The sequence below is a fragment of the Perognathus longimembris genome, chromosome 3, assembly GCF_023159225.1.
Source record: "Perognathus longimembris pacificus isolate PPM17 chromosome 3, ASM2315922v1, whole genome shotgun sequence".
Lineage (NCBI taxonomy): Eukaryota > Metazoa > Chordata > Mammalia > Rodentia > Heteromyidae > Perognathus > Perognathus longimembris.
Genome location: NC_063163.1, coordinates 9,262,885 through 9,289,445, shown reverse-complemented (window position 1 = coordinate 9,289,445; position 26,561 = coordinate 9,262,885). Strand labels below are relative to the sequence as shown.

Here is a 26,561-nt window from a genome sequence, read left to right as displayed (position 1 = left end):
TCTTTGCAAATTTGAGGCTCTATGCCACAGACTCTGAGGTTCTTACTGGTTCCCCCTTCTGCCCTCATTGACTAGAGACTGAGAGAGGCCTGTTTCCTTTTCCTTTTCTCATCTTAATCAGCTTACATCAGTTCTACAGACAGAGGGGGGCCTATCTCAAGCAGTTATTCCCTTCATTGATTAGTCTGATGTATTAAAATGTAACCATATTTATATAATGTACTCATTTACTTTAACTGGGTTTGTAAAGATATAAGATTTATGAAATATTACATTGGATGCTTCTGGTTAATATTAAGTATTACTCACTACAATGTTTTCTTTCCCTGTGTCTATGGATTGCAAATCTATTTATCTGGAGTTTTTCAAAGGTAGGAACAATTCTCATGGCATCTCTGTGTTTGTTCTGACCTGGAACAACTCCAGAGGTCTGGTAGACGCAAGCAATATATATTCAGAGCAGATGGTGGCTCTGAGAGTCGGCTGAGTGGCCGGAGATCTTCCTTTTATTAACTGTGTGACCTTGGGGAAGTTGTTTTACTTCTCTGTGCCTTCATTTCTACATTAGAAAATAGAGATTAAAAAATAACATCCACCGCACAGTCTAATTGTGGCCAGGAATGAGGTCAGTTCTGTAAAGCATTTACCACTGATCTTGGCACTCTGTGAGAACTTGCATTGAAAAAAATAACAATAATATGAACATAGGAGTGGAGCACAATGATTAACAACAGTGTCTCAGGGGGCTGAGTTCAGGTCTTGCTTTCTGCACACTGTAAGGTAAGATCCTTAGTCTTCCCAGGCCTTCGTTCTCACAATATGTCCATTGGAGATATTAGTGCTACCTCCCTCTCTTACCAGGTTGCTTGCGATTATGCATATGAAATACTTAACACAATGCCTCATGTGCTTCTAATTATTATACTCAACAGCAATACCAATACCGATGTATATTCACATTCAAAAAATGATACCAAGGAGATATATGTACATATGCACACACACATATGTATATATGTATTTATATATACATAGGTAGATAGATACATATTATACCTATGGATAGAGATAGACAGACAGACAGACAGACAGACAGATAGATAGATAGATAGATAGATAGATAGATAGATAGATAGATAGATAGATAGACAGATACCTTAAAAAAAAATTGGCTGGGGGCCAGTGGCTCACGCCTGTAATCCTAGCTACTCAGGAGGCTGAGATCTGAGGATCGAGATTCAAAGCCAGCCAGGGCAGAAAAGTACATGAGACTCTTATCTCCAATTAACCCTCGGGAAACCAGAAGTGGCACACTGGCTCAAGTAGTAGAGCACTAGCCTTGAGCTGAAGAGCTCAGGGACAGCACCCAGGCCCAGAGTTCAAGCTCCACAATCAACAACAACACACAAAACATTTTGTTAGTGGATCAACTTGGCCAGCAGTTTCTGGACAATTCTGAGCTCTCAAGTATCTAACCAGCACCAATGGATAAGGAACATTTAGGACTGGTAAGGGAAAATATTTCTTCCACAAAGTCTTCTGGAAGGTACGGAGAGGGAGAGGAAATGAACACGTGCCTCCCTGTATAACTAGATTTGACCCAGAATTGGTTGTTCCCCTCCATACCATACCCTATCGCCAAAGGGTTTTTTTTTTTTTTATGCCCAGGTGAGCACAGGTGTGTTTCTCTGAGGTCTCTGCCCTATCTTGCTGTCTCGGTTCACCTGGGAGGAAGTTTGAGTATAGAAGGTCTGAGAAACAATAGCAGGTGTCTCCTAAGCATCAGTTTCAGTCCAGAGTGCTGACCCTGGAATGTCTGGCTGGTCACATGACCCTTCCTGTAGGCAGAGCTTTCCCGAAGAGCCTGGAGAGTACAGGTTCCCCCAGGCAAAGGCACTTGGCTTGGAGAGAAAGAATGGGTGGACCAGACAGTGGAGCGATGGGAAGAACAGAGCAGGCCTCTTCACTCTTTTCTCTATATCTTTGCTCTGTGTGTCTGTGTCTATCAAGATGACCTCCCTTGGGGCTGAGGATATGGCCTAGTGGCAAGAGTGCTTGCCTCGTATACATGAGGCCCTGGGTTCGATTCCCCAGCACCACATATACAGAAAATGGCCAGAAGTGGCGCTGTGGCTCAAGTGGCAGAGTGCTAGCCTTGAGCAAGAAGAAGCCAGGGACAGTGCCCAGGCCCTGAGTCCAAGCCCCAGGCCAAAAAAAAAAAAAAGAAAAGAAAAAGATGACCTCCCTTTATAACAAAAAGAAAAACTATAAAAATATTCTGTTCAGCTTTGAGAGAACAACTTTAAAATGCTGGCCAGGTTTATTCCCATTTTCTTTGACTTATTTCCTAGTTAACTGAGTGATTCCTTTTCCGCCCTTGCAATTTTAGTATCAAGGACAATTTATATCAAGTCATTCTCTATAATCAGAATATAAAAATTATCCCAACATTTCTCTTTGAGAATGGATCTTCAGAGACTCAGTAGGCCTTTATGCATTACTAATGAGTTCCTCAGTAAAACATTTTGTCTTTTACTAAAATAAATCTCTCCTATTAAATCTTTCATATTAAAAAAAAAAAAACGGGTAGCATTTAAGCTGACAAGTTTCATTGGTAGAGAAACAAAAAAAAATCATTGTACTTGGTAACGTTTCCAAAACTGTGATGGTTTATTTCTGAACAAACAAGGGAATCTTCTTACCCTTTGGGTAAAAAAAAAAAAAAAAAAATCAGGATAAATATTCTCAGAACTGAAGGTTAGTGGCCAAACATAGTACAGGGATTTTCTAGCATAGACTCTGATCTTGTGAAAATATGCAGTAGCCAACATTCCTTGTAGATGACTATATTAAATTCTCCAGGTTGCTGCAACGAGTATCACTAACTGATAGAAAATGGCTTAGAAAAATGGAAATCTGGGCTGGGAATATGGCCTAGTGGCAAGAATGCTTGCCTCATATACTTGAAGCCCTGGGTTCGATTCCCTAGCACCACATATATAGAAAAGGTCAGAAGTGGTGCTGTGCTCAAGTGGCAGAGTGCTAGCTTTGAACAAAAAGAAGCCAGGGACAGTGCTCAGGCCCTGTGTTCAAGGCCCAGGACTGACAAAAATAAAAAATAAAATAAAATAAAATAAAAATAATAAGAAAAGGAAAAATGGAAATCTTTGCTGTCACAAGGTCAAAGGATCAGCAAAACCATGTTCCCCTGCAGATCCTAGAAAAGGCCATTTTCAGGCCTCTCTTCTTTCTCTGAAGCCTCAGATGTCCCTTGGCTTATAGACAGTCATCTCTTTTTTATGTCTCTTCCTTCCTATTGTGTGTCTGTCTGTCTTATGTGTCTGTGCCCATATCTGTGTGTCCAAATTACCCTTTTTTGCTGAGAATACAGGTCTTCCTGGGTAGAGCCCATGCAGATGATCTTATCTTCACTTGATTACCTCAGGAAGACCCTATTTGCAAATAAAGTCACTTCTGGGGAGGGGCTCTAGGTTAGGACCTTACCATATCTTTTCAGGGAGCTACCGTTCAACCCAGCACAGTCATCTTGTGGTATCATCTCCTCAAGTTCATTAACTCACAAGGTCACCCCTTCCGTTTGAGACAAATCTGGCCTAGCCGAACATCATTCTTATTCCGTAGCTTTTCCCACTGGCTGCAAGGGGCATGCTCCAGTCACCAGGGACCGGAATGCAGCCCTCATTGACTTGAACATGACCTTGGAAAGAATCTTGACATCTCCCCCTCCTCCTTGCCTTCACATTGGGGTAACCTATTACAAGAGCGCTGTGAAGCTGTGACAGGACCCCCCTGTGTGTGAGTCTTTGTGAGGTGAATGGTCCATTGTGAGTCCCTTTATCAACAGAGGTGAGGACCCCAAGTGCAAGGCCCATGGGCCTGGATGGAAGCCCAGCTCTGCTGCATGACCTTGAGAAGTTCTTTCCCTTTTCTGGGCCTCCATTTCATCCCATAAAATGGGGCTGTTCTCAGTGCCTCTTTTAAGAGCTTGGAGTGAAGTTATAAAATGGGGATGATGTTCAGGCACTCCGGAGCTGCCTGCTCCGTGGTACGTGCTGTGTTATGTAAGTCTTTGCTATTTTTATCCAGGGTAAGGCCACAGCTCCACGTCCTGTATGCAGTTTCATCTGGCAGATAACAGGTGCTCCAGAACTGTCTGCGGGATGAGTACAGGGAGCGAGGCCAGTTGCAAGCCCTCCATGCCTCTGCAGAACTCTGCTGTCTTCTCCCGGGCCGGTGCACCAGTGCCGTGCTGCGGCACAAGTCACTCTGGCCTCCACCTTCACGGGCTACTTGCTTGCTTTCTTTGTTTAATTTTTATTGTCAAACTGATGTACAGAGAGGTTACAGTTTCATACGTTAGGTCTTGGGTACATTTCTTGTACTGTTTGTTACCTCCTCCCTCATTCCCCCCTCCCCCTCCCCCTTCCCCTCTCCCCCCATGAATTGTTCAGTTGGTTTACACCACACAGTTTTGCAAATATTGCTTTTGGAGTCGTTTGTCTTTTTATCCTGTGTCTCTTGATTTTGGTATTCCCTTTCACTTTCCTAGTTCTAATACCAGTATACACTGTTTCCAATGTACTCAGATAAGATACAATGATAGTGCAGGTACAACCCCAGGAAGGAGATACAAGAGGATCATCAACAATGGAAGCTGTGGTTTCACATGGCATGTTGAAAGTAATTACACCAGTGATATAACAGTCATTTCCATAACATGAAGTTCATTTCACTTAGCATCATCTTATGTGTTCATAAGGGTATAGCTATTGGGCTCTTGTGATCCTCTGCTGTGATTAGCCTAAACCTGTGCTAATTATTCCCTATGAGGGAGACCATAGAGTCCATGTTTCTTTGGGTCTGGCTCACTTCACTTAGTATAATTTTTTCCAAGTCCTTCCATTTCCTTACGAATGGGGCAATGCCATTCTTTCTGATAGAGGCATAAAATTCCACTGTGTATATGTACCACATTTTCCTGATCCATTCGTCTACTGAGGGGCATCTGGGTTGGTTCCATATTCTAGCTATGACAAATTGTGCTGCGATGAACATTGTTGTGCTGGTGGCTTTAGTGTGTTCTTTTTTTTTTTTTTTTTTTTTTTTTGCGGGGCGGGGGTGCCAGTCCTGGGCCTTGGCCTCAGGGCCTGAGCACTGTCCCTGGCTTCTTCCCGCTCAAGGCTAGCACTCTGCCACCTAAGCCACGGCGCCCCTTCTGGCCGTTTTCCATATATGTGGTGCTGGGGATTCGAACCGAGAGCTTCATGTGTTGGAGGCAAGCACTCTTGCCACTAGGCCATATTCCCAGCCGCTAGTGTGTTCTTGTTTGTGGTCTTTTGGGTAGATGCACGGGCTGCTTTCTCTGGGCCAAACATTCTGACCTAGTAGTTTGGGTCTGAAGGTCATTTCTCAAGCTGCTAAGTCATCCAAACCAGACCAAGAGGAATGTTCTTTTCCTTCTGTGACTTAACACCAATGCTTGGTTGAAAAAAAAAGGTTTTCTAGTGTCTTGTCTTCACGCAATACTTCTTACCCTGACTTTGGTTTTGTTTTCCCAGTCATCCTGTCTGTCCCTTAGCTCATGTTATTATATGGCGTTGAACCTTTCTCCCACTTCTACAAAGTGATGCCAGGGTACTCTGGCTTCATCACAGGATTTGTCATCAAGTGTGACTTTCACAATAGTTTGTCCTAAGTACCTCCCAGGTGGGAAGCAGCCCGTCAGAAAAGCTATTTAGGTGGCGGGGGGGGGGGGGGCTTGGCTGGTTGGGAGTTCTTCTTTGCTGAAATCTGGAGAGAGGGGAGGCGGGGTAGGGGTGGTTTTAGGGTAGTCAGACAAGGGAGGGAAAACACTTGATATCACTTGGGCTTGGGAAAGCAGCTGTTTTCTACCTGAGTAGAACTATTTCTAGTCTTTCGGTAAAAGTCACAGGTGCACAGCCACTAAAATGTCAGCCTTGAAGGTCGGCTGTCTGTGTTTGAATTCCAAGAAGCTCTCCTGGGGATAGGTGATTCACCAGACTGCCAAAAAAGCCCAGGCAGTAAGAGACTGTGGGTAAGAAGCTATGTGTAGGTACCATTTACTTAAGATGCTGACTGGCCTCTGTAATGGGTCATCACTCATGACAGTAAAAATGGCAACCAGTAGTTAAGCCTTGTCTTCTTCCAGATGTTACAGGAAGGTCTTTTTAAGAAGAATGAAATTAGATAACCCTCACGCTAGCCAGGAATTACCTTGGCTTGTAGGGGAGGGGTATACATGTATGCGTGTGTGTATGTGTGTGTGTGTTGTCCCTTCGTTTTTTCACTCAAGGCTGGCACTCTGCCACCTGAGCCATATTATCCACTTCCATCTTTTTGCTGATTTATTGGAGAGTTTCATGAACTTTCCTGCCCGAGACTGCCTTTGAACTGTGATCCTCAGATCTCAGCCTCCTTCATAGTTAGGATTGTGGGTATCAGCCACCCACTGGGTCCCAGCTAGGCTTGTTTCGACTCACCAAATTGCCACCTTTTACTCTCCATCCCCATCTCCTTCCTCAGCTGGATAACCTGATGGATCTTAGCTCCAATCCCACTGCAGTGGTTCCTGACTCCCATAGGAGGAAGAGCTTCCTGCAGTCCGGATGGGGTCTCCCGCCCCTCCCTTCAGTCTGTATCCTCATTGTGCACACACAACAAGAGGGCAGCACCTACTGCAAAAGCAAAGGGGGAGGTTACTGGCTAACACGCACCACCGAGTGCCATGAAAGGGACCTGGTGCTGTGGGCGGTGGACAGAGCTACAGCCAGACAGAAGAGCCTGCCCTCCCCACAGGAGAATTTTCTGGGGTTTCTAGCTCACTCAGGCCACTATGGCATCAGAAAAACCCGGTGTTGGTCATCCACCCTCCACATTCGATGAGTCACAACCCGCTTACCCTTGAGAAAGAGAAAATCATTTTGAAATGAAGCATCTGCCGCCCAGAAGTTGGTATGTTTCCTTGCATCTCTGGAAAATGCAGGGGCTATTTTGGATTTTTCCAACTTCTCTTATCATGCACATTTTTAGTATGCATTAACATACAAAATTGGGGACATGAGCAACGTTACCAGCAAAGATGGGGAGCCTTGGCCCGCAGCGGAACTAGTAAACAGTTCTCCCCAGCACGAAGCACAGAACTCGGAAAATCTAGCACCGTCCTGGCAACCAAACTCTACTTTTTAAAACAGGCTTACAGACCTTTTGAAGTAGTAAACTATAGGCAAACTCACCCTCTTTGACTTGTCTCTCAATGGATTCATTTTTTATGCTTTTTGTTTGTTTGGTAAGGATACGGGGATGTTGGGAGATTTGAGCTCAGCCTCATGCCTGCTAATGGTGGGGTTGGGGGGGGGGTCACTCTACCTCTTGAGCCATGCTACCAATCCTTAAGAGAGAAAAAAAAAACCCAAAACTTCAAGTAGTTATACAAAGGGGTTACCATTCTGCTTTCATTATTTCTCAGATAGGGTGCTGTTCCCACCCCTCCCCCAGGCCGGCCTATATTGAATTCCTCCCATCTCCTTCCCATGTAGAATAAGTGTTTATATTTAGCTTCCATAGAACTTCTCACATAACTGGGACCTCAGCACGTACCACCATGCCCAGCCTCTTAGTCAAGATAAGTTTATGCTAATTCTTTTGCCTGGGAGAGCTTCGAACCCTGATTTTTCCCACCACATGAGTACCTGGAATTATAAAAAGCCACCTCACCAGGCCTCATTTTTTTTAATTTTTTTTTTTTACCTTCTATGTGTTTCCTGTGGTCACTAAATACATGGCATGTCTCTAGGCCAGTAACGCTAAGGGAACAGTAGTACAGCTGCTTGGGGGGGGGGGGGTGTGCTGATAGCAGCTGCCCTAAAGACAAATGCAGAGGGGACCAGAGGAAGTGTTTATTTGTGGTTCCCTTCCAGAGAGGTTGAAGCACTAGCCTTGGGGCCAAGAGCTCGGAGAGTCATCTCCACAGTCAAGAGCAGCACTAGAATGATCTTTGGGGTCTAGGATGGTTTTCTGGGGAAGAGGTGAGGAAGTGCCATGGGCTGAGACCCCCCACGTGTGTCCCCGAGTCTTCCACTACAGTCACAACTGTGCAGCACATGATGGTTGTGGTGGTGGAACAAAGCGACTGTGCGGGCACTGGTGATTGCTTCCTTTACTCTGCAGACTTCATCATCAAATCCTCCTTCTGTCACCCTCAGCGCGGCAGAAGCCACAGAGGAAAAGGAACACGTCCTAGATGAGAAGAGATCGTACACAACCCATCTCCCTTTAATAAGTACAACGCTGGGTCCATTTAGCAAAAAAAATGGTGGCATCTATCGCCTGTAAAAGATGAATGATCCTAGAAATTGAACCAGATATTCAACAACAACAACAAAATGACCTATTTTTGATTCATGCATAATGTCCATGATGAGAACTGTTGTTTATTTCAATGGGAGTTCTGGTTATCATTTACAGAGAACGATTCCCGAAGCCTATCCTTCCCTTCTGATCACTGTGTTCTGATGTGGCTGGATTTCATTTGCAATACCATGGAGTTGGAATTAATACCAGGAACTCGTGTGGCTCAATTCGTTTATTGGAACTCAAAAGAAGCCTAAAAGCCTAATCTGTCACTTGCCTGGAGTTGAGCTATTTCAGTCCCATAGTTAATGCCATACATTAAGCGTTGATGTAAATAACCATTTTATTCCCCCAGCACTTGTGCTTGCTTGTATTCTTCTGGAAATGTGCTGGAGGAAGTAGAGGAGGTTCAGGCCAAATGTTAAATTCAGCCATGAGCTACCTGACCCAGACCCACAAAACTGATGTGTCTGTAAGAACCAGCTCCCCTGTTCAAATCCACAGCCTTTGTTTTTGGGGTTTGTTTTTAAAACCAAACTTTCAAAAGCCTTGAGGGTTTTTGAAACTTGAGAGAAATTGAGGCAATGAGCTATGTGGTACACACAGAGAATTAAATCACTAGAAAATACCTGCCAACTATGTCCGGAGAAGAGGGATCAAGATGGTGGCCTGCATTTCAGTTTTGTCTGTTTTGTGTGTGTATATGTGTATGTATTTGTGTGTGTGTGTATATGCATGTTAGAGACAGAGACAGAGACAAAGAGCATGCCCCTACAGGGGCTTGAACTCAGGGCCTGGGTGCTGTCCCTTAGCTTTATTGTTCAAGACTAGTGCTCTACCACTTGAGCCACAGCTCTACTTCTGGCTTTTTGCTAGTTAATTGAATATGAGTCTCATGACTTTCCTGCCCAGCCTGGCTTGGAACCATGATCCTCAGCCTCCTGAAAGGAAGGATTTATTACTGTGAGCCGCCAGTGCCCAACTCAAGATGATGGTCTCCATGATGGAATTTTTCTGCTTCTTAGCTGTGTATGCTTCAGGACTTCATAAATCCTCCTAGACTTGATCAGGGTTGGCTAAGGTGCCATGGTTGCTGACATACCTCATGTCAGCCACACTAGCTTCTCCTAATGCTCACAACAGCCCCCGGGGGTCACTTTATACTCGTAAATTCATGTGATTTTTCTCCTTCTATGAAATCAGGAACTTCTGAAGGGGATATAGGTATGGGCAAAAACATACATGGCGATTTCTGTCTTCCTTGGCAACTTTCCCTGTCTCTCACGTTCCCACATGTGTTTAAAGGAGCTAAGAGATGAGAATAAGATCACTCCCACCTTTACAAGTGAAAAAAAGTTGAGTCACAGACCATAAATGATTAATTATAGGTAAAAGTTTACGTAAAAGTTGTTTGTAGATGGAGCCACAGCCAAGAGTTCCAGGGGACTTTCCAACTGCAATACCTAGCTGCTTTCAACTCTAGGCCTACCGCGTGGGCCAGCCCTGGCAAGCCCAGTGTGGTTATATCAAAGGGAAGCAGATCTGAGACGCTTTGAAGAGAGAAATTACCAAAGTTGGCACTGGACGTGAGAATAAGAGTAACGAAGGGTTGGTACATTCAAGCCAGACAGAAAAATAGCAATTGAGAAATCAGAATAGGAGGGAGATTGTTTTATTTTTTACCCACTATGCAAAGGGAGTCATTGAAATGATGATGATGCTTAGAGAGTGTTTATTAAAGCATAGAAAGCGCCAGGAACTGTTTGAATCTTTTATAGCGGTTATGTCTAAGCTAAAGGTAGTGGCTTACACCTGTGACCCTAGCTACTCAGGAGGAACAAAGTTCTGCGGCTCTCCCGTGGTTCTTCTATGGCTAGCCTTGGGGTCCAGAGCAGGTTCTGGGGATCAACATGTCCCTGGCATGTCTCTTGGTACTTTAGGGTCACTGTCCACTGCCCTTGCTGGTGCCAATGGTCACTCGCTCTTCCCCAGGTTGGCCTGTTCCTTAAAAACCTCATCACCTGCTGAAAGTAGCCAAGGCAGAGCTGGAGAGGCCGTGTCCAGATCAGCTATGAGCCGGTGCTCACCCAAACCCTTCTTTCCAGAAAGATCTCATCAGAATCTGCTGGCCAATGACACAGCCCACACAGACACAACTAAAATGACTGCCAGGGAACACAATACCAACAGTAGGGGCCCCTTAACTGTTCAAATTATAGATCCAGTCACATCTACTGCTTTCCCCATGGAAACGCAGTTGGATATAGTTGTCTGGTAGCTATTCCTATGGGCAAAGGCTTTTATTGTTAAGGAGAGATTTCTTTAACAAGCCCCTGATTAGTCTGTTTTCCTTGTGCTTTTGTATTCCGATTGACTTTTTCCAATTAAGAGCATACTAGAAAAAAAAGATTCTCACAATCACGTATTTAAAAATAAGCAATTAGAAAATCTCATTTTCGTATTATGCATTTTCTTTCTGCCTACCAACCTGATTCTGGAGTCTTTTGTTAGCCAAAGCTGCAGTTTGGTGTTTCCCCCGCCACCCCCCCCCCCATCATGGGCCATGTAATTTAATGGCCATGTAATTGTGACAGCTCTTATCTGTTGTTCTGCCAAGTACACATTATAGCTATTTAGCATCTTTCTTTGTCCTGCTGAGGATCAATGTGAATACTCTGTATTAGAATCCTTCATGGTTGCTTATTTTAATAAATTTAATTCAGCTTGAAGTGCTTACTTGATTCTCACAATTGTCCCTCATCTAAATATTCCTGGATACCGCTTATTTTCGGAGGTAAATTCAACAGCACAAATCCAGTGTAGACTCCATGACAATTTCATTATGTTAATCAAGTGGTCTCCAAACTATAATACACTTAGAAATATAAAATCTGATCATGTCGTATTTAAATATACTATAATGCACAAATCTGATTTTCTTAACTAATCTTCTTCTGCCTGGGAATTTTGCAGAGCACTGAAGCTCAGACCCCTTCATGAGGTTCTCAAAGTCCTATTATCTAGCTTATACCCACCACTTCCTGCTTCCCCTTTCTCCCTCCCCCCACTCCTTCTCACACCCCCTCAGGATTTCAGCCTGTAAAGCTGCTTGCAATTTCTCAGAGGGGACATTTTCTAGCATACCCTCCTCCTCTGAGTGCTCTCATTTTTTATTCCTCTCCAATGCATACCAACACACACTGCACACATGCACACAACATGTGTATACACAATTATACCACACATAGGCCCGACACAACACACACACAGCACTCACAACATACATAACACAGGCAATCTATGTGCCATGGGCGTGCATGTGAGCACACAGACTCGGAAGTTCACAGTGACACGCTGGAGCTTTGGCCACCTCCCATTTCCTTGCCAGGTTCCTATGCATCTCCCACCCACAGCTGTCAATGCTAATCTGCTCCCACTATTGTTTCCCAGCATCCTCCTCTAGAGTACATACTATGAAATTAGACATTCCTCTGTGGCCTGATTTGGTTTAGCATCCATTTCTCCCATTAGCCGGGAGGCTCCACAAAAGGAGGCATTGTGTGTCTTAGTGTAGGCTCACTTCTGTTTAAGTTACACTGAGCAGGAAATACTTGCAGAATGAATGAATGATGGGTGATGAAAGAGGTCTAGCCTAAAAGTGTGTGCAGCCATCTGCCATTTCACTACCTGGCGGGTCCCATGGGTAGTGGAACCTGAGAGCTTCTGTGACTCATGAGCCACCTACTCCAAATTAGTACTTGGTGTTGTGAGCTCATCGCGTTGGCTTTATTCTGAGCCCCTGTGCCCAGTTCTCGCGAGCCTTTCCAAAAGCACTGACACTGTGCCCTCCCGTCTCCATCCTGCTCAGCTTTCCCAGGACTGTAACCTACTTCCTTAGCTCTTGGGAAACAGCACTTCACCCAGAAGCAAACGGAGGAAGTGTGAAAAACAAAAGCAGGAAGTGAATGCTAGCAGCCACAAGGAAGTTTTTTTTTTTTTTTCTTCCCCAGACAATTCTGTCTTTGTTTTTTAGACTAAACTCAGGAGACACTATTTTTGACACCCCATGTTTTGTTTCCCAAATGATAAACAAAGATGCTTTACACTTCCATACTGTGGCCCCTGTCATTTGCTTATGACAATTTGCTTTGATAATCCACAGTTTTTGTGCACTGATGCATATCCTGGGAAATCATATGCCTTAGCAAACACCTCCTTACAAATTGTTTACTGTGTCACATAGCTCATTATATTTTGACAGTAGCATTTCCTTTAGGATTGTAGACACTTATCGGAACTCCTACTAAAAATTCTGTTTCCTAGGGCTCTTTGTACTTGAATTAGCATGCCCCAGACATCAGACACCCAGGGACCAATATCCAGACTTACCAACCTAAGACTCAATTAGAGTTCAAGAATACTTCCTTATGTATGAATAATTGCAAGACAGCCATAGCACCAAAACTTAATTTGAAACATCAGATATTTGATTAGACATCATCAAGTACCTTTGGCATATGTTGATGTGAAAGTTTAAAAACCAAAGAGCCCATCAAAATACTACTAAATCCATGATCCCACACTTCTTGGCAATAAAATAACCTAAACAAAGATCTTTCTTCCTTTCTTTCTTTGATGCTAATAACATTTATTCGATTATTCCTAAGCCTCGCATAAGTGTCAGTGCCTTTGCTGTTGTAACAATTCTGAGAGGAAGACACCATAATCATTTTTGAGATGAAGAAAAAAATTCAAGTCATCACTCAAAGTCACATGGCCAGAGCAGAGTGAACACAAAAACTAGGAGCCTAGAACCTCTGAGCCCAGAATCCATGACTTTTGTTACCCCCCCGCCCCCCCCCTTGAGTTCCTTCAGCATGTTTGTGTATCCACACCCAAAATACACCTCCTATGCACAAGGGGCTCAGCTGCCGCGTACAGTGGTGATATCTAAAGAGAATTTGGATCAAAGTTTCCAGAGACGATCCTGGAAAGTGACTTAGTGTCTATACAAGAGAAATGCTTGCTGGCAGCTTGGCTCAGTAATAAGACTGCCTGCCTTGTAAACATAAGGCTCTGAGTTCAAACCCCAACAGCACCAAAGATAGATAGACAGCATTCTCTTTGATCTCCGTGATCCCCAGAGGGCGAGTAGTGGGGATGTCCCACTCTCGTGACCACCTCTCTTCATAGGTGACACATGGCATTTGGGCATGTGACACACAGGCAGAGTGGTCATGTTCGCATTGTGTTGGAGGGGATGGCCCCATCTGAATGTTTTGGAGATTTGATTGTCCTGGTGCTAAAAGCTGAGAGCTTGAGGTAATTGTCAGGAGGGAGAAGTAAATTCAAACCATTCTGAAGCTAGTAAATAAGGTTGGCGGGATCCTGGGAAGTCATGAGCAATGAGTAAAAGAATTAAAAAAACAACAACAGCATATTTGCAGAGAAAGGAGAGATCCCTGGACTGTTTTAATTAGATGAATTTTATAGTAGCCGCTCCATCTTACCTGCATCTTTATAGTAGATCTTCCAGTACTGGCCGGAGTTGTCTATTTGTCCATAGGAAATGGAACTAAACATCCTGAGTGAACTGGAGGCTAAGGACAGAGACGGACATTGCCCATTGCAGTGGTTTCTCCATGCACAACCAATTCCTCCCAAGTCCTCTATTTCCTCACTAGCCAAGAGGGTAACACAAATGGCAATGGCACTAAGAGTGGGCTCCCCAGGAGAGCAGGAGTGGAGGGCAGAGACCATCAGCACTGAGCCCAGGACCCAAGTCGACACTTCTCCTTGTGGTGAGGGAAGAGCCTGCCAACAGTGCCGCTGCAATTAATGAGAGGCAGAACAAGAGCACCAGATGTTGAGAATTAGCCTGACTGTAAACAAATTCATTCCCATAGATCCACCAAGCTTGCTTTTAAAAATTATTTTTATGCCTGGTAAACAAACTCATATTCTCTTTTCCTAGCTGCAAATGGACTAATTCTTTAGGGAATGATAATACTCAAACTGGATAACACATTGCTGTTCTTTCTACCACAAAAATTGCATAATTCACACAACAACATGATTTACGCAACTGGTAGTTTTGAAAACTTGGAAATTGAATATAAACACTGCCATATGAAATTTCTTTTCCAGTCTGGTTGTATGCACACCTGTCACTTAATGTCGTTTTTGGCGGGGGAGGGGTGTTTGTACAGTCTCAGCATCCAGATGTGAGCCCTGAACATATCACCTTATGACATCGAGAGGGCTGGTCCCTCCTGAGAAACAAAGTACTCCTGCTTGGTTGCAGCACTTATCTGAGTTTATACCTGGCACTCAGAAATCCCAGTCCTTCTGTTCCCATCACCTCAATGCCAACAAGGGGAGGCTGATGTTTTGAGCTAGTGTGGAACACCTACGATAACCCCTCCTCCCATCTCCACTGCACATGCGTGCCACGTAGTCATAGCTACACTTTACCCTAACATGCACAGACCAGTGCAGGGCAAGTTCAAAGACTCCTTTTCATGGGCCATGATATGCATGCCCTTCTGGTGACCTCCCATCCTGCCCAGAAGAAGTAGCTTTCTGTTGACTCTTTGTAGTCCACTGTCTTTGGAATCTATTGCCAGGATTTAGGATAAAGAAAGATAGAAAGACCAGGTGTTGGTGAGTCCTTCCTGTGATCCTAGCTGCTCAAGAGGCTGAGCTGTGAAGATTGTCATTCAAAGCCAGCTGGGCAGAAAAGTCTGTGAGGCTTTTGTCTTCAGTTAATCACCAAAAAGCTGGAAGTGGAACTGTGACTCAAGTGATTGAGTGCTGGACTCGAGTAAAAAAGCTTAGGGACAGTGCCCAAGTCTTGAATTCAACCCTAGTACTGGCACAACAACAACAACAAAAAAAAAAGGAGGGGAGGAAGGAAGGATAAAGGGGAAGAAGGAAGATGAAGAGAGAGAGGAAGAAAAGGAACAGGAAAGAAAGAAGAAAGGAAGGGGAGGGAAGGAAGGAAGGGAGGGAGGGAGGGAGGGAGAAAGGAAGGGAGAGAGAGGGGAGAGAGGAAGGAAGGAAGGAAGGAAGGAAGGAAGGAAGGAAGGAAGGAAGGAAGGAAGGAAGGAAGGAAGGAAAGAAAGAAGGAAGGAGACAGAGGAGAGGAGGGAAGAAGGTAGGTAGGATAGAGGAAGAAAGAAAGCCTGTATGTATATTTTCTGCTTAATAGGGTCAAGCCAATCTTGATATTATATGGTATTTGATTCATTCCTCCCCAGCGCGCGTGCGTGCGCACACACACACACACACACACACACACACACACACACACACATACACACACAATCTTTTTCCTTGATAGATAAGGAGTTGTAAAAGGGTCAATGTCCTCATCGCAAGCTACTTGTAACGGTTCCACACCCCAAATGTCTTATCTTCCAGGGCCGTTGTTCAAGAGAGAACTGCAAGTATCTGCACCCTCCGACCCACTTAAAAACTCAGCTAGAAATTAATGGGAGGAACAATTTGATCCAGCAAAAAACTGCAGCTGCGATGCTCGCCCAGCAGATGCAATTTATGTTTCCAGGAACTCCGCTTCATCCTGTGGTGAGTTCGTCCTATCTAATGGTGGCTGGCCGAGTCCAGCATTGGGTGGGCACCGCCTCTGTGGCCTAAGACACCCTCCCCCTACTTTGTCACTTTGCTTACAGCAAATAACTTGGGTGCTCAGTAGATACTGAGAAATAGCTGTGAAAACATTTCAATGGAAACATGGTGTGTGGGGGAATAAGAAACAAAGACAATCTCCAATCAATATCTCGGAAGCCAGCCTCACTCTGACTCTGATCAGTAAATTCTGCATCCAGCCGCCTTAGGATGGAAAGGGTTCCACCGTTTTATTCGGAGTGGGGCTCGATAGGCGATGTATCATTGTTAGGATGAGGAAAGTGAGAAACCAGAGGATGTGACTGAGCTTTCTAACGTCCCACAGCTCAACTTGTGGTGCTGGACGCTGAACTTAGCCAATAGCTGGGTAGATTCTCCAGCGTGCTCCAGCTTAGGCAAGACAAGAGCTGGGTCAGATGGCCCCTGTCTCCTCTCCCAGCCAGGCCTGGAAAAGGCGTAGCAGCTATGACAAAGGCCACAGAATAAACGCCCAAGGGAGTTAAGTATATGAATATATATTGGGTAATAGTTTCTCCCTGATTTCAATGTTTGAGGGTCCTTCCTTCAAGGTCTAGACATTGCTTTAAGAATGAAGCCCTGAGGGAAAGGAGCACATTTATTTGACTTTAGTGGGTTTCACTTTTATTGGTGAATTATTTGCACAAAAACAAGTTTAAAAAAAAAAAAAGCAAGTCAAGGGAATGAATTTGCTTTAAAAAAAAAAAAAGGCAAGTACAAAGGCTTATTGTAGAAAAATCAGCCTTCATTGTAGGAAAAGTCTATGTGACTGAAAGCTGTTAAATTAAAACAGATAGCTACCAGTGAGCTCCATTTTCTTATTATGTTCTTGTGAGACGGGCTGGAGAGAGCGAAGGGGTGGTCAAGGAGAGAGAGCGCGTCTGAGCAGGTTGTTAGCTATTCCATGTGTCTCCAGCGCTCTGCACAAAGTAGCCGGGAGCCAGCTCTTCCCGGAGTGAAAAATGCTGGGGCAGGGAACTCTGAGATAAGTCAGACACAGCCTTTGACGACAGACAGGCAGGCACGTGGCAAGGCCAAGCCGGGCCCAGAGGATACGTGTGGATGAAGGAAGGTAGTCTCAAAGAAGTGCATCCTGGAAGAGCAGTCAGAGCTAGCCCAGACGTTCAGACTCGTTGGAGATGGATTAATTTGTACTGCGGATAGACTTCTGAACACATTGAATCTTAAGCTAGGCATCCAAGTACTTCTATTTAAAACTACACACATGTATAATTTATGATTCTCTTTACTGATCCACCCTTTATGAAGCATTTTATTAATTTACCTAAATGCTAAATAACATCCTTCTACATACTAAATACCATGTATGGAAGTACATTTTGAGCAAGATCAGCATTATGCTTCTCCCTTATTTGAATCCTGTACTTCCTGTTTATTTACAATTAATAACAATTGACCCGAGTAGTGGATGATGACAGTGTTTAACATGAAACTTCCATCAACTGATGGTGGAACTAGTTTTGAAAGTTTATGTACTGGCCTCCAATATTAATTAGGAGTTATGAATGACCATTTCTCTATGACAAAGGAATGCTGCATGTCAGTAGTCCAGGAGAGTTTTTTTTTTAAGTCACAGGAAGCATTAAAATACAAAGTGTGACAAGTCCCAAAGCGATCAAGTCCACCAAAAAATCATTTCAGAGTTTCAGAAGTGAGTTGTGAAAACAGGGCCTGGCAGAGAAGATGTAGCATCTTGGGTGGTGAGACCCTGCTGGCTGACATGCAATTATAAGTTTCTTTGTAAGAGAAAGGCAGAGGAGACTTGACACAGGCAAAAGAGGAAAGAGGTAATGTTTCATAGCTAAAGATTGGCGGGCTATAGACAAAGCCAAGGAAAACCAGCAGCCACCAGAAGATAGAAGAGACTGGAATGGCAGCGTCTACCACAGAACTTCCAGAGGGAATGAGATCTGCCAACACTTTGATTTGTATGCAACAACACTGATTGTAGATGTCTGGCCTCCCAAACGACAGAAGGATAACTTCATTTGTTTTCAGCCATCACATTTGTGGTAAAAAAAAAAAAAAAAATTAATGGCAGCCACAAGCACATTATAGATGCAGAAATTACTGAAGTCAAACACATTGATAGACACAGAGTAGCAAGAACCACTCCACTATGAGGTCATCTTCTTTAAAGCACTAAGGGTATTTTTCCCATGCCTTCCACTGACCCCTAAACTCCTCTGCTGGCGTCTCTTCCCCCCTAGTCCTCATCTACTAAACTGAAGGCTATCCTCTGAATGTGTATGTCACCTGCTGAAGTGTAACCTGACAAGGGATGATAGGACAAGTGGAGGTGAGGCGATTAGGTCAGGAATCTGCGTGTGTTCTTAGCACCTTTAGAAGAAGAGAAGAGAGAGTCATTGCGGGAGACAGCCTTCATTGCGCATTTACTCTGCCAAGGCCTTCAGCTTAGATTTCCCAGCAGCCTTTAGAATCGCAATATATACATTTCAGTTGTTTTAAAGCTACAGAGTTGATGGCATTTTACCCCAATAGTAGCCCAAAATAATGAGCACATTAGACCAGACCTCCGCACGTGTCAGAGCTTTCTCCTCTTCAACAGGAGAAACTTTCTCTCTGACCACTTCCTTCTCCATCTCCTTCATGCCGCTCAGGTTCCCAGACTGAATATTTCTTTCTGTTTATCCTCTTAGTGACGGCCTAACAGGCTGACAAGCCCCATAACCCCCCTGCCCACAAATAAATGTTCATTCCCAGTCCAAACTTCTGTTCTGAGCCCAGGAATCGTAGGTCCAATTTCCTGCTGAGCTCATCTTTAAATTTCCTACACAAGGTTCATGTGTTCAAAACCCAAATCCTCATGCTACTCCATTCCCATTTCAGTAAACAGCAACCCCAACCCACCATCTCCAACTGAAACCTAACAGACCTGCCCACACTCTCAGAAAGAAAATTCTCGACTTCCCAGCACACTCCTCTGAGCCATCCTTCATTTTTCCCTCCAACAACTTTATAAGCACCTCCTTTCTCAGCGGTTCCGAAGCCATGTTCTTCAGGAAGCTTGTCCTCTGGCCTCGTCAGCTGGGATTTAGTACAGAGAGAGGACGGGGAGCAGATGACTCCTGTCTCCCCTCGCTTGGCAGCCACACACGCTGTGCAGAGACTGCAGCTTCATCCTCCTAACTGCTGCTGGGGTGCTTCCAAGAATGAAGTCTTCTGCCAGGGGCCCTTCTCATCCCTCCGAGGCTGCAGCAGAAACGGGGCTCACATTCCAGGATAGGTTGTGGACCTAGACCCTCTCCCAGTAGCAGTAGAGACCCACGTGGCTGCTCAGAGCTCTCCATGCTTCTATGATCTAGCAGGCTCAGGCAGGGTGTGGGGTCTGCTTTTTCAATATACTCTTTTTTTTTCCTTTACTTTTTTAATGTGGTGTGTGTGCCAGGGTGTGCGAATCAGTACAGGAACTAGAACTTAACACCTGGCCATTGTCCCTTAGCAGCACTCTACCACTTGAGCCACAGCTCCACTTCCAGCTTTTTGGGGGCTAATTGGAGATAAGGGTCTCAGGAACTTTCCTGCCCAAGCTGGCTCCAAACCACAATCTTCAGATCTCAGCCTCCTATGTAGCTAGAATGATAGGTATAAGCCACCTATGCTCAGCTGAGTATACACTTTAAAAATATGCAGGATATTGGTATTTTTTTGGTTCTAAGAAATTATCCACAAAATTTATGTCATGAAGAAGAGTAGCCATAGCCTGAGACCTGAGGGCAGGCATCAGGATGCTTTTCTTAGACATAATATTCTTTCAATATCTGCTGGCTTAACCTCCTCTTACTCCAGAGTCTAAAAGCCCTGCTACATTAGGAATGAATACCTGCAAAGAAAATTTAAACCTGGGTGTATGAGGATTGGCTCTTTCCTTTAAATATTTACTTCAATAATTCATCTCTGAGTTAAATAACCCACTTAGTACAGGTATGTGATTTTTAACACCTGTATTAACTCCTCATTTATTTATGACAATGGTCCTCAAATTTGGACACACATCATCCCATGTAGTAATTTTTTTTAAATAAGACTATCAAAGTTCCTGCCTAGACCTGTTATATAAGAACGCATCTCTACTTTAAAAATCCCTCTTAGGTATTTCTTTCTTTCTTTTTTTTTTTTTTTTTTTTTTTTTGGCCAGTCCTGGGCCTTGGACTCAGGGCCTGAGCACTGTCCCTGGCTTCCTTTTTGCTCAAGGATAGCACTCTGCCACTTGAGCCACAGCGCCACTTCTGGCCGTTTTCTGTATATGTGGTGCTGGGGAATCGAACCCAGGGCCTCATGTATATGAGGCAGGCACTCTTGCCACTAGGCCATATCCCCAGCCCCCTCTTAGGTATTTCTGACATGGCTGTTCCATTGAATCATAGCTGTGTTGTGAATTATGACCCTTCTGAACTGGTGTGTGTGTGTGTGTGTGTGTGTGTGTGTGTGTGTGTGTGTGTATGTGTGTTCATGCGTGCGCATGCGTGCCAGTCCTGGGGCTTGAACTCAGGGCCTGGGCACTGTCCCTGAGCTTTCCCCCCCCCCCCCCAGGGTTAGCTCTCTACCACTTGAGTCACAGCTATACTTCTGGCTTTTTTTGCTAGTTAACTGGAGGTAAGAATCCCATAGACTTCCCTAACCAGGCTGGCTTTGAACTGATTCTCAGATCTCGGTTTCCTGAGTAGTTCGGATTACAGGTGTGAACCATTGGTGCCCGGCTGAATTGATTTTTTTTTATTCAAACATTACATAGTCGGTATACTATTAAATCACTTGGTTTCTTTTAATAAGACTAAATTATGAAAGCTACAGTTACTGAAAAGCTGCAATTTTCTGTAATTATGACTGAAATGGGTAACATACACATATAAAATGTTGTGGCACGTCAAGGAAGAAAAAAGAAAATCCTAACTACCCTCCATTTCCCAGATTGAGTCCACAGGCTAAAGCTTCCTCCCGAAGCCAGTGTAGGGCTGAGCTGCTGCGGAGGTATAGGTGTTTTTCACGGGAAGACTATGAAATCTCCTCTGAGCTCTCAGCCACCTCCGTGGACTCAGGCTTCCTAGGAACTCCCTGCACAAACTAGCAACGAGGGACTGTGTTCCAGAAGAAATAGTCTTTGTTTTTCTGTTACTGTTGTATTGAGAAATGTGTTTGTAACGCACAGTTGTTTTTCCCACATATTAAGCAACTCCTTCCCTGTCATAAATAGACAAGAATCATGTTACCCAAGGTAGATAGATAGAGACAAGTATGACACAAGCAGCAATGTAGTTCAGAGTTAGAAAACGCATGGACGTAAGATTACATATATTTGAAAACTTATCCTAAGACCAAATAGGTCAAAAGATTCATAACTAAAACCAACCACCCAAATAGGAGTCCTTCAGGCCTACGTAGTAGGGCACTGTAAAATATATCCTGACGAAAGTCTTCAGGATCATAATTGTTTTTAAAATAGTGACTCTTGAAAAAGTTGAAACAAGGTTTGCTCTCCTTTTAAATGTTCCTCATTTCTTTCCTGAGAGGCAAACTGGTTACATCTCTCTAAGTACTTAGAAGTTTTTAAAAATAAGTATACCATTGGCCGACTAGAACATTGCTTCTTATCCCATGACAAAGTAGAGAGTGATAAAGAATGTATTTGAGTTTTTGGTTTTTTTTGTGTTTTGTCCGGGGAGTTTTGTTGTTTTTTTTTTGTCAGTACTCAGTTTGAACTCAAGCCTTGCACAAGCCTCTGTCATTTGAGATTTGAGCCAAATGGTGGTTTGTTTCTCAAATAGGGTCTCACACTTTTGCCTGGAACTGGACTCTAGAATTCCAAGTTCACCCCATCTGGTAGTGGCGGCTGCTCCTCCTTCTCCTCCTCTTCTTCTTTTTGCCTAGGCTGGCCTTGAACCATGAACCTCCCAGGTAGTTCTGATTACAGTTGCTCCCTGACCTTTTATCTTTTCAATTATGCTTTCATTATCTTTAAAGTAGTTGCCAAATGGGGTTACTGTTCAACTTTCCTTTTTGCTTTTGTTTTTTTGTGGTACTGGGGGATTGAACCTCAGACAGCTTGTAGGCAAGTTCTACCACGTGAGCCATAGCCCCAGTCCCAAGACTGTTTAATAAGCACTATCTGCTCTGGTCCTGACTGTGTGGATTTTGTGACCTGGGAAAGCAAGCCCACTTTTAATGTTCAAAGGTGGTACTGTGCAGGGTTTCAAGCTTTTTCATCCAACCTTTCAAGAAGGAAAGATTGAATTGAAATATAATATAGCCAGTCTATATGAAAGCTGCACCTGAATTTTGGAAATATTCCAAATGGATGATGAGATACACTGGTAAGTCTGAGCTCAGTGAAATCCCAAAGAAGCTCCACCTTTTGAAAGTAGATAAACTTCTTACCTGGAAAACAAGGATTTTGTTTCTTTTTCTCCCTATGAGAGACCTGGAAGAGAAATAAAACTCTGTATTCCATAGGTATTTGTGCGAAAATGTTCCATTGTTTGGAAGAATGAGTACTTGGAGTGGAAATTATTTTCTTTAAGTTGAGAACACTTTCTTAAGAACATAAATTTAATTGGTCCCTTCTAAGTATGTGTCCATGATATTCTCCCGTATTTTGTATGGTTTGGGGAAGAGAGAATCTGTATGCTTTCCATTTGTATTAAGCAAAACAAAAAGGAAGTGATTTTTTAATGAATTTCTACAACGCCACCTTGGATTCTGCCGTTCACACAGAGTAGTCATATATGATGAATACATTTTGTTCAAATGACAGTTGCTAATAGCTTTATTTTTTTTTTGCTCAAATGATAATATTTGCTGGTAATATCTTTTTAATTGTCCTAGTAAATCTGTTTCCTGTGTTGTCTTCCCTTAACAGCCCACTTTTCCTGTAGGTCCCGCCATTGGGACAAATACGGCTATTAGCTTTGCTCCTTACTTAGCACCTGTAACCCCTGGAGTTGGGTTGGTCCCAACGGAAATTCTGCCCACCACACCCGTCATCGTTCCAGGAAGTCCACCCGTCACTGTCCCAGGCTCAACTGCAACTCAGAAACTTCTCAGGACTGACAAATTGGAGGTACTTTAACTGTGTCTGTGCTTTGAGATGCATTTGGGGTAGAAGAAAATGTCTGTGTAAATGAATGCTTGTAACATCATTGAGTTCTGCAAAAAAAGACCACACACACACACACACACACACACATACACACACACACACACACACACACACACACACACACACACACATCCAGAACCCATGCTTCATAATTCTATGGCCTGAAATCCATGCCAAGTACAAAGGGAATTACTCTGTAAGAAAAAGAGTAACTTTAATACAAGCAAAATTCATCTGCCTAGTGTATATGTTTAAGAGCAAAATAGTTTCAACTAAGAGATGATCCGAATCCATCCCAATGCAAATTACAGAGGTTAATGTAAATTACAGTCTTTTGCTGTGCCCAGCATTAACCCTTCCTGAATCTTGAAAAGCTCTAGAACTAGTCAGGTGCCCAGCAGTCAGGGCAGTGGGAGATACTCAGGGATTGACAATCCTTTTGGTTTGGTCCTATTTTAATGCTTTAAGACCATGTATGGGTGTTCTTGAATGTTCCAGAATACCAAGCTTGAAGGTTTTGCTGACAAGTGAAGGAAGGGGGAGCTGTCAGGGGAAGGGAGGAGGTTAGGTAAAATTAGTTATTGATAGGCATGTCTACTTTCACTTAAAATCAAGTGTTCTATAAAACTCAAGGTAATAAGTTGATATATTTATAAAATACAAATTTTGAAGTTGTAAATCAAGACAACCTTTCTGTACTTAATTGAGTAAAATTTCTCCTGAAACAAAGCTAGAAATTTGGTCTATTAACCTCACTATGGTTATCAGTATGATAAGCAACAGAATGTTTTGTAAGGTTGTGTAAAGATTGGGATAGATTTTTCAAGGAGATCCTTTCATTCTGTTACTGATTAGAGTTACTAGGTAACCTTGTATACTGAGAACATTGGGTCATTGGAGAATGTTCTTTCAGTGTGCATTTGGTTAAATATTAACCCAGAAAACCTGGAGGGCCACAAAATGTTTGCTACCTAGACAACCTGTGAGTGTTTTAGAACTCAGAATCAAACTGTAAATAGTTTTAAAAATATGTATTTTCTTTATTAACTTGGCTCCAATCCAGAGTATATAGGTCGTTCAATGAAGAGAATGTAAATTCTAATCACTACTATTTTGAAACAAGGGAGCCTGTCCCTGTGACTATGGATGAATGGTCTTTCTAGGGGTTGGGACATGTTTTGGGCTCCACCTGCTGGGGCCTTGTGCTCTTTAGCACTCAGGATGGCGCTGCATGCAGAAAACAGATTTTCAATCAGAAGAGTTGGGACCAATTGTGCTTCCCACAATGGACAAAGACACATGTAAAACTCAATTCTCATGAACTGTAACAGAGCAACTGCTGGTCCATTTCAATCCAGTCAGAAGCTGGCGCCAGTTTTTCTGTTGTCCCAGGCAGGAATGGTTACATTTGCAGAGAAGGGCTTCTTCTGAATCTGTAGAGAGCTGAGTAAATTCCACTTCCCACATTGTATGAACTCAAGATGGAATGTTCGCTAATTCCCAATGTAAGATGAAATAATTGACAGCCTTGCAACCTTTCACAACTCAGCTCCCCACTTTTAAACCTTTCGTTTACCTCTCATCTTCCCTTGGCCACAATCAGTGAGAGAAGCACTGTGTCCTGAGGTTGTTTGACTTGCCCAAGACTGGAACCCCACCTCAATGACCTTTCATTTAACGTCACTGGTGAGCCTCGTGTGGGCTGAAGAACTGAAGACAAAAAGGAATTAATACACATCCTACTAGTTATTCTTCCCTGCAACTGATATTTATAAGCAGGCAAGAATTATATAAGCCACACACAATATGTCTTTAGTTCAGGTTATTTATAGCTGGAGCATTAGTAAGAAAACTTCAGATTATAAACAACTATTTCTTTATGTAGTAAAACCTTGGCCTACCAGCATTGGCAAAGGATAGAGAATTTTATTTACCTGAGATTGCAGAATTATAAAGAACTTAAAAATCATCACTTTAACCTATATCCTATTTCTTACCATCTTGTTCTGACCCTATTTCTGTTTCTGTATTTTTCTCTGTTAAAAAAAATAATAATAAGTAAGGCACTAACCTTGAGTGAAAAAGCTCAGGGGCATGGGCTGGGAATATGGCCTAGTGGCCCTGGGTTCAATTCCTCAGCACCACATATATAGAAAACGGCCAGAAGTGGCGCTGTGGCTCAAGTGGTAGAGTGCTAGCCTTGAGCAAAAAGAAGCCAGGGACAGTGCTCAGGCCCTGAGTCCAAGCCCCAGGACTGGCCAAAAAAAAAAAAAAAAAAAAAAAGCTCAGGGGCAGCCCCTAGGTCCTGAGTTCAAGCCTTGTGACTGACAAACAAACAAAAAAAAAAAAACTTTTATCTTCTTTAGGAGCTACCAAAAATACTAATGAAGTGACTATGAAATGAAAGTTCGGTGTCCTCTTTACTGTGATTGGTGATTGCAGGTGTACATTTTCCTTGTAGAGGGCTGGAGATGTCTCAGAGGCCAGATTGATCAAGATCACAGGCCCAATCACCAATCACCGTCCTGATGGAAGAGCAAGGGTGTCATTCATAAAACTTGTTGGAATTGAGCTCTATAACAGCTCAATCAAACTATCTGTGATGATAGATAATGGGAGAAATGACCTGTTTGCGGATACGTATACGTTTATACAGATATATATGCATATATGTGGATAGATATATAGACAGATGATTTATGTCCATAGATACATGATAGATGATATACATATATAATATATATACTACATATATACTATGATATCACATATCTGTGGGCAGAGCTATTCGAGACAGAGATAGATAGATAATATATATACTATGATATATCACATATCTGTGGACAGAACTATTAGAGACAGAGATAGATAGATAGATAGATAGATAGATAGATAGATAGATAGATAGATAATAGATGATATATATACTATGATATATCACATCTATGGACAGAGCTATTAGAGACAGACAGATAGATAGATAGATAGATAGATAGATAGATAGATAGATAGATAGATAGATAGATAATAGATAGATAATAGATAGATAGATGATATATATACTATGATATATCACATATCTATGGACAGAGCTATTAGAGACAGAGACAGAGATAGATAGATAGACAGACAGATAGATAGATAGATAGATAGATAGATAGATAGATAGACAGACAGACGGATCTGTAGCAGCAATCATGGTAAGTCACCTAAGTACAAACCCAGACACATGGAGCCACCGACCCTAGAGACTGTCGGTGTCCGTTTTCATTCTTACTTTGGCTAACTGCACGCCCATTCCTCTCTTACTTTTCGGAGAGGAAGGACAGCTTAGAGGCAGCTTCTGGTTCTTGGCTTGTGGGGAGGA

At 43.1% G+C, this 26,561-nt stretch overlaps 1 protein-coding gene and 1 long non-coding RNA gene across 5 annotated transcripts in view; one reads left to right on the top strand and one right to left on the bottom strand.

Moving 5' to 3' along the window:
• Mbnl2 (muscleblind like splicing regulator 2) overlaps window positions 1–26,561 on the top strand; it is a 145,565-nt gene that overhangs the window by 79,549 nt on the left and 39,455 nt on the right. For all 4 annotated transcript variants that reach the window (XM_048341165.1, XM_048341166.1, XM_048341168.1 and 1 more), the window contains exons 3-4: window positions 15,814–15,978; window positions 22,955–23,155. In XM_048341165.1, coding sequence (XP_048197122.1) covers window positions 15,814–15,978; window positions 22,955–23,155 — 366 coding nt within the window. The remainder of the gene's footprint in view (window positions 1–15,813; window positions 15,979–22,954; window positions 23,156–26,561) is intronic.
• On the bottom strand, window positions 6,244–21,342 carry LOC125348157. The gene is made up of 4 exons (XR_007210308.1): window positions 21,164–21,342; window positions 18,895–18,901; window positions 7,260–7,269; window positions 6,244–6,255 (listed from the first exon to the last, which is right to left on the bottom strand). It is a non-coding gene; the product is annotated as an uncharacterized LOC125348157 (long non-coding RNA).